This window comes from Trachemys scripta, chromosome 8, assembly GCF_013100865.1.
Source record: "Trachemys scripta elegans isolate TJP31775 chromosome 8, CAS_Tse_1.0, whole genome shotgun sequence".
Taxonomy (NCBI): domain Eukaryota; kingdom Metazoa; phylum Chordata; order Testudines; family Emydidae; genus Trachemys; species Trachemys scripta.
Genome location: NC_048305.1, coordinates 95,260,177 through 95,268,168, shown reverse-complemented (window position 1 = coordinate 95,268,168; position 7,992 = coordinate 95,260,177). Strand labels below are relative to the sequence as shown.

The following is a 7,992-nucleotide window of genomic DNA, read 5'->3' as shown; positions in this document are numbered from 1 at the left end:
AGCGTAGCTGAAGTTGACTTATCTTAGATCGACTTAGAATCACCTACTTCGTGTCCTCGCGGCGCAGGATCAACAGCCGCCGCTCCCCCGTCGACTCCGCCTCCACCTCTCGCCGTGGTGGAGTTCCGGAGTTGACGGCAGAGTGATTGGGGATCAATTTATCTGCGTCTACACTAGCCACGATAAATCGATCCCCGATAGAACGATCACTACCTGCCGATCCAGCGGGTAGTGTAGACGTACCCTTTGTCTGCTACCGTCTCTGGGCTCACAGACCTATTTCTTTTGTGCAGACAGTAGAGGTTTTTGCTTTTTAACGCCAGTAGTCACAGGTTCAATGCCCACAGATGACCTGAACAGCTGTGGTGTTACACAAGCACCATCTAGCCAGGGTCTTGAACAAGGGTGGGCAAACTATGGCCTGGGGGCACATCAAGCCCATCAGACCTTTTAATATGGCCCTCGAGCTCCCACCGGGGAGTGGGGGTTAGGGGCTTAACCCCACTCCGCACATGCCATGGTTCCTGGAAGCAGCAGCATGTCCCCCCTCCAGCTCCTACGCATAGGGGCAGCCAGGGGGCTCTGCACACTGCCCCCGCCCCTAGTGCCAATTCTGCAGTTCCCATTGGCCGGGAACAATGGCCAATGGGAGCTGCAGGGGTGGCGCCTACGGACGGGGCAGCGCACAGAGCGGCCTGGCCGCACCTCCACGTAGGAGCCGGAGGGGCTCATGCCGCTTCTTCCAGGAGCTTCTTGAGATAAGCGCTGCCCAGAGCCTGCGCCTCTGACCTCCTCCCCCACCCCCTTTCCCTGCTCCAGCCCTGATCCCCCTCCTGCCCTCCGAACTCCTCGGTCCCAGCCTGGAGAACCCTCCTGCACCCCAAATCCCTCATCCACAGCCCCACCCCAGAGCTCGCCCCCTCCCCAGTTGGAGCCCTCACCTCCCTCCTGCACCCCAACCCCCAATTTTGTGAGCATTTATGGCCCGCCATACAATTTCCACACTCAGATGTGGCCCTCAGGCCAAAAAGTTTGCCCACCCCGGTCTTAAACCAACCTGAGGGTGATGCTGCTACAGGAGGTGCCAAAGGATTCAGAAGGAAAGGAAGACATTAGTCTTGTTAATTTAAAGCTCCTACACAGCCTGCTTGCCAACTCTTTTACTCTGCAACGTGAGGTGGTTGTTGTTTTTTTAATAAGTAAGAAAGGGAAAGTCGTCAGTAGAGAAAAGGATAATTATCAGTAAATAAGCATAGCCTTCAGGTGATTAGTCTGGGTTATAAATGGTGAGTTTAAAATTCTCTGTCTAGTTTTTGAGAGCAATTCTAACAAGAATGAGTAAAAATAGCCTACTTGAAACAGCTGTTATCTATTATTATATGACATGATTAGCTCTGATTGCTTCAGTGCTGAAATGGAAAAGACTCACTAATGTTTATTATTATTGATTTGTTTATGGCAGCATTCACTAGATGCGAGGCACTTTCCAGCCTGTCACAATAGGACAGTCCCTGCCCCAAGGAGCTCACAGCCTCAGGACTGGCAGAGATTAGGGGAAAGGGAAGAACACATATGGCTTTTGTATACAGGGCAAGTAGAAGAGGGTCTGCAAAAGGGACTTAGTTGTGGCCAGGACCTATGTCAGGCTGTGTGGACGAAAGCCTGGCTGTGATTGCATGAGAAACCATGAAGCATTTTGGCAATGGGGGAGAGGCAACAAAGAAGAAGGGACACAGGTTTCAATGTGGTGACAGGATGTTAAAATTTGTTGTGCTCCTGGATGGGGCACCAGGGCAGTGGTTTGAAGAAGGCAGCAACATGAATCAATGGGCAAGGAAGGCAGCTTTAGCTGCTGCACTGATTTCTGATTAGTAATCATGTTTCCCTTCCTGTGCATCATCTTTTTTCTGTCATACTAATAGACCGTCCAGCTGACAGGAATGAGCCTGCATCCAGTCCATTAAACTATGGCTAAAGCTTGGACAAATGGGTGCTACTGATCATCAAACACTGGCACCTGAATACAAGTTTAAGGGTAGGCAATTGGTAATAGAGCAAGTACACACTGACCTCTCCCCTGTCACAGTACCAGGCCTGGCATATAAGAGCGGCCATACTGGGTCAGACCAAAGGTCCATCTGGCCCAGTGTCCTGTCTTCCGACAGTGGCCAATGCCAGGTGCCCCAGAGGGAATGAACAGAACAGGTAACCAACAACTGATTCATTCCCTGTCGCCCAGTCCCAGCTTCTGGCAAACAGAGGCTAGGGACATCATTCCCCGCCCCCCCTTACATTCCCCAATACTGACACTGTGCACTCTGCCTCCCTCCCGCCCCTGACACGCTGCCATTCCTCTCCCGCTCCCAAGCCTGGCACCCACGCCTCAGCCTGACACACACCCCTCCTCCCCTTGTGCATGCACCCTGCTAGTCCGACACTGTGCCATTCCTATCCCGCGCCCAAGCCTGACACACACCCCTCAGCCTGGCACCCTCCCCCTGTGCATGCACCACGCATCCTGCTAGCCTGACACTCTGCCATTCCTCTCCCGCTCCCAAGTCTGGCACCCAACCCTCCTCCTGCACCATGCACCCTGCTAGCCTGAAACTCTGCCATTCCTCTCCCAAGCCTGGCACCCACCCCTCAGCCTGACACACACCCCTCTTCCCCTTGTGCATGCACCAGGCACCCTGCCTCCCTCCCAGCCTGCCCTTGCGCTATGCCTAGCCTCCACCCTGGCACCCACCCCTCCTCCCACGTCATGCACCCTGCTAGCCTGACACTCTGCCATTCCTCTCCCACTCCCAAGCCTGGCACCCACCCCTCAGCCTGGCATCCTCCCCTCCTCCTGCACCATGCACTCTGCTAGCCTGACACTCTGCCATTCCTCTCCCAAGCCTGGCATCCACCCCTCAGCCTGGCACCCACCTCTCCTCCTGCACCATGCACCCTGCTAGCCTGACACTCTGCCATTCCTCTCCCGCTCCCAAGCCTGGCACTCACCCCTCAGCCTGGCACCCTCCCCTCCTCCACCGTGCATGCACCATGCACCCTGCCTCCCTCTCGGCCTGCCCTTGCGCTATGCCCCTCCCCCAGCCTGGCACCACGCCATCAGCCCCCTTCCCCCCCGCATGCCCCCTGCCCCCCCCCCCCCCCCGGCTGGCATCCCCCTGCCCCGGGCCGCCCCCCTGCCCCCGCCCCCCCCCCCCCGCCCGACCGGCCCTGCTGCATTGTGGTCCCTCCGGCAGCGCGCAGCGAAGATGGCTGAGAAGCAGAAGCACGACGGGCGGGTGAAGATCGGGCACTACGTGCTGGGGGACACCCTCGGGGTCGGCACCTTCGGCAAAGTCAAGAGCTGAGTACCTGGGCTGGGCGCGGCGGCCGCCCCCCGGGGAGGGGGCGCCGGGGAATCGGGATCGCCCGGCTCCGGGAGCAGCGGCGCCGGGCTGGAAGCAGCCCCTCGCTTCTGCTCCACGGACTGGGCAAACACGAGCCCCCTTCCCCCAGTCCCACCCCCAGGGCCCGCACCCGGCAGCCCCTCGCTCCCTTCCCCCAGGGCCCGCACCCGGCAGCCCCCTCACTCCCTTTCCCCAGGGCCCGCACCGGGCAGTCCCCTGTGCATGCCCCCTGCAGCCCCCCAGCTAGGGTGACCAGACAGCAAGTGTGAAAAATTGGGACGGGTGGGGGGTAATAGGAGTCTATGTAAGAAAAAGACCCAAAATTCAGGACTGTCCCTATAAAATCGGGACATCTGGTCACCCTACCCTCAGCTCCCTTCCCCCAGGGCACCAGCCGTGCAGCCCCATCCCTTGCCCCAGTATACGCCACCTCCGATTCCCTGCCCATGGCACAAGCACAGCGCAGTGTCCCTCTTGCCACCAGTGCATGCATCGTTCATCCCTCCACTTCCCTCCACTGACCTGCACCCTCCCTCTCATGGATGCACTGTGTGAAGTCCTATCCCTCCCTCTCCCCCCTGTATGCCCCTCACTATGCCCAGTGCAACAGGTGAGGCCTGTGCAACCTGTAGGCATGTACTATGTGAGTCCCTCTTCCCAGTGTCACCCTCACCACTCCACCGCCTGTCCTCTTTCCTTCCCTCCGCTGTGCAGCCTTTCCCTGCCCTTTGTAAACCAGGCCAGGCGGGCAGCGTGTGGAATCCACTTCCCCTATGCACGCCTGGTACCCTCGCCATAGCCACAGGCAGGGGACAGGCTTTCTTATGGGTGGTTACTATTGCCAGAGAACACCGTGACTGGGATTCCTGTGCAGGGAACCAGACCTGGCAACCGAGGCTGGAAATATTTGCCACGGGCATGTTGAGGCAGCAGCACAATGTCAAGCCACGTAGGTCCCAGGCTGCGGGAGCCAGGCATGCTGCAGAGAATTGGCTTGGGCAGCGGTATGGTGATTACAGCTGAATGATACCCTGCCTATTGTTCACACAAAAGAATGTGGGTGTTAGGCTGACCAAATATCCTAATTTCATATGAACAGTCCCAATATTCAGGCTTTTTTCTTATATAGGCGCCTATTATTCCTACCCCATCCCGATTTTTCACACTTGCTCTCTGGTCACCCTAGTCCTAGTGGGTGTTAACTTTAAGAACTGAATGCTTCCCTCTTCACCTGGTATGTGTCCTTCCTAAAGCTGGAGCGTCCCTGCTGCCTGTGGGATATTGTGTGGGGCTGGTGGAGAGCGGGGAAGCAAGCTACTCCTGGAGAGAAGAGGGTAATTGTGGCAGAGGAATGCTGAATGGGTGCGAGCAGGAGGTTTCAGGGAGAAGCAACCCCCACTCTTTAATAACCATATGCAGCCATTTCTAACCCTGACCTTTACATTCCTCATTTGCCTGTGGGTAAGAAAAGAGCATGTTCAAATGTTCATTTCTGCGTATGGAGGAGATTGGGAACGAAGTGGTGACTGAAGGGATCTGTCTTAGCTATGCACTGATGACCAGCATCTTCGCGTTTGTTGTGTCATATGTATCAGTCTTGAGCTCCATCTGTGTCACTGCTGTAGAAGATGTAGCAGGTGTCATGTTGGGGAATAGGGGTGGTGAGCAAGAGCCAAAGATGATTTCTTCTCCCTATCCCTAAATACATCATACTCCCAGAATCAAAGCAGCTTTGGGTTGAGAACTGTAGCAGAAGGGATAGGGAGTCAGGGTTGATTTATACATAGGAATTCCTACAGCAGAGGCTGATTCGTGATCAGTCAGAAGTCACCTGGCACTTGCAAGTCAGATACAATCTTTACCTCAGCTGTCTGAAAGATTTGTGAATAAAAGTACATGCACCGTCTTTTTTTCCTATTAATTCGAACGTAAAGTCGAATTATGACTTTTCTCATATAACAGTGCCAAAGAAAAATACACAATTCATCGGGTCTCTTAGAAAAAAAAATGTTCCTCTTCACTCAACAAATCCCAAATGCCCAGAATAAAGAGTTGTCAGGATAAATAAACCTGGCAAAAAGGGACCATTTAAATAATTAAATCATTACTGTAGTCAATCCTGACTTTCAGACACAACCAGCAGTTTCCCAAAGACGTGTTTAAAACAATGTAACCAATTCGGATTTAAGAAAAGTTCTTTTCATGGAGTAGTGCCTTATACATATAATTTTTCTCAGTATTGTGCCTAAAACACCATCCTCTTTTCTAGTGGGAGTTTGGCATATGCAAAGTGGATTTATGGTTTCCAAACTGAGATTAAACTAGGTGTGTTCTTTGTGTGCTAAATTATAGCAATTTTGATTTAATGGGCAGTAGAGTAGCCTGTAATCATTATGTTCTAACAAGAAACATGAAGGAAATAAGATATATTATGAGCTATCAATTCAAGCGTATATATATTTTGCATAATTATTTCCTGTTCACTCAGAATATGAGATGTATAGACATTTTACAACCATTTTTCAGGCTGATTTTTTTTAATAACCCTAGTGATCTGGCACTGTCACTTTGCACAGTGCGTTAGGGAAGTCGCTGTTCCTGCCCCCCAAAAGTATACTCTTTAAATATAAGAAAACATAAGCTACCACACAATAATTAAGAAGGGGAAAAGGTGTGGGGATTATCAAGGAGGAAAAAAAGAAGGGATTTCTTGAAGATGAGGGATGGTTTTAAGGAGGGACTGGAATTTAGTTAAAAGAGGAAGAGGTAACAGGATTCAGCAAGAGATCCAAGATGGGATGGGCTGAGTGGCTAGAAGGAGTTGTGAGGAGAGTCAAAGACAACAGTGAGATTACAGGTCTCAGGGTTTCGTTAGGTGTAGGCAAAAGTATAGTAATTAATAATGGCAGTAAACATATTATGGCAGCACCCAATAGCCCCAGCCAAGATCACGGCTCCATTGTCCTGGGCACTGGTCAAACAGATCAGAGTTAAACCCTGTGCCACAAGTAGGGGATAGTGATATAACATACAAGCAAATGGTTATGATGAAGAATTGGGGCAGCTTTGTTAGTTACACGTTTTATTGTTTTTCTTCAATTTCTTTTTAATCGGGGGTAGAGGTAGGGTCAAGAGAGGGGAAGTTAATAATAGGAAATGAGTTCTCTCGCTGTCCCATAAGCTCTTGTGTTCCAGCGGTAGTACTTGCAGAAGCAGTAAGTGCTTTGACTTTTACTGCTTCAGAGAAACCCAGGTGCCTATGAGGTAAAGCTCATGGAGTTTCTGTGGAGAGCTAGGACATTTGGGGACTTCAGCGTTCATTAAACTTTCACGATTGGTGCAACTTATTGCAAGAGCAATATTGTTTCTTTTCATGACTATTTTCTGCTCAAAAATAGCTAAATCAGAAAGGGCCATTTTTAGAAAGAGCTTTGTTTACATCTCTTCCACGCTCGCCTTGTTAACCGCTTACGATGCATGTTTGCCAAACACTGACAATAATGCAATGTTCAAAGAAGAAGTTAGGTACTTAAGAAGAGTAACACTATACATTTTCTTTTGACTTGGCATCTATTGACTCTAATAGGCTTTGCATCAGGCCCTGAACGTGCGTAATAAAATAAAGGGAGAAGTGCACTGAAAAATGTCATGATGCTGATAATCCAGGAGTATTAGAGTCTTTGGGCCCTCTGGGCCCCTCTCTTTAGGAGGAAAGACTACATCAGAATCTCTGAGTTTCTCCTCTGTGGAGTATCCCCACACCTTTCCCTCCAAAGGGAGGGCTTTGTGATTCCGTGGAGGGGTACATCCTGCCAACCCCAAGGATCTGTGCGTCAATGTAGCACTACCCCCCAGGCCTAAGGATGGTCTTCCCCTCCACGCATGTAGTAAGGCCGGCAGCCAATGCTTCTGAGAAGGTTTGCTGCCACTGGCTGAATCCCCCACCCCACTACTGCTCACCTCACTCCTAAGAGGGAGGGGAGGCGTGAAGCAGAGTTCGAGCAACATTACTTCATGGAGGTTTCCCAGCAGACAACCACCAGGTACCAAAAGGGAATGTGCTACACACCATCTGCTTCTAGCTTTTCCCTTGTTTGTGAAGCTCTGCTGGGGGATTTCTGCAGTTCTCAAGAGAGTGTACATTGGAGCTGCTGCTCCTTCCATATCACATCACTTTTTCCAAGTACCCGCCCCTTCCCCCCCCCCCAAGAACCTGGGGGAAATTAGTTGCAGGATCTACATTTCTAAAACCTATTTCTAATATTAGTGTATGAAAAATTGTTCATGTACTGTGAGCAACAAGTTTCACAGCTTCCACAACATGGAATCACAGAAGTGGCTGGAGGGACCTCAAGAAGTCATCCAGTCCAGCCCCCTGCGCTGAGGCAGAACCAAGTAAACCTAGACCATCCCTGACAGGTGTTTATCCAGCCTCTTCTTAAAAACCACAACCTCCTTTGGAGCCTATTCCAGAGCTTAACTACCCTTATAATTAGAAACTTTTTCCTAGTATCTACCATAAATCTCCCTTGCTGCAGATTAAGCAGATTAATACTTGACTAACCTCCAGTGGATAGGGAGAACTGTCCTCTTT

At 51.3% G+C, this 7,992-nt stretch overlaps 1 protein-coding gene across 1 annotated transcript in view; it reads left to right on the top strand.

Annotated features, from left to right (window-relative positions):
* Window positions 1-3,220: 3,220 nt before the first annotated feature.
* The window catches only part of PRKAA2 (protein kinase AMP-activated catalytic subunit alpha 2), a 29,159-nt gene continuing 24,387 nt past the window's right edge, over window positions 3,221-7,992 (top strand). Inside the window, exon 1 of the mRNA XM_034779469.1 lies at window positions 3,221-3,354. Coding sequence (XP_034635360.1) covers window positions 3,261-3,354 — 94 coding nt within the window. The 5' untranslated portion in view covers window positions 3,221-3,260. The remainder of the gene's footprint in view (window positions 3,355-7,992) is intronic.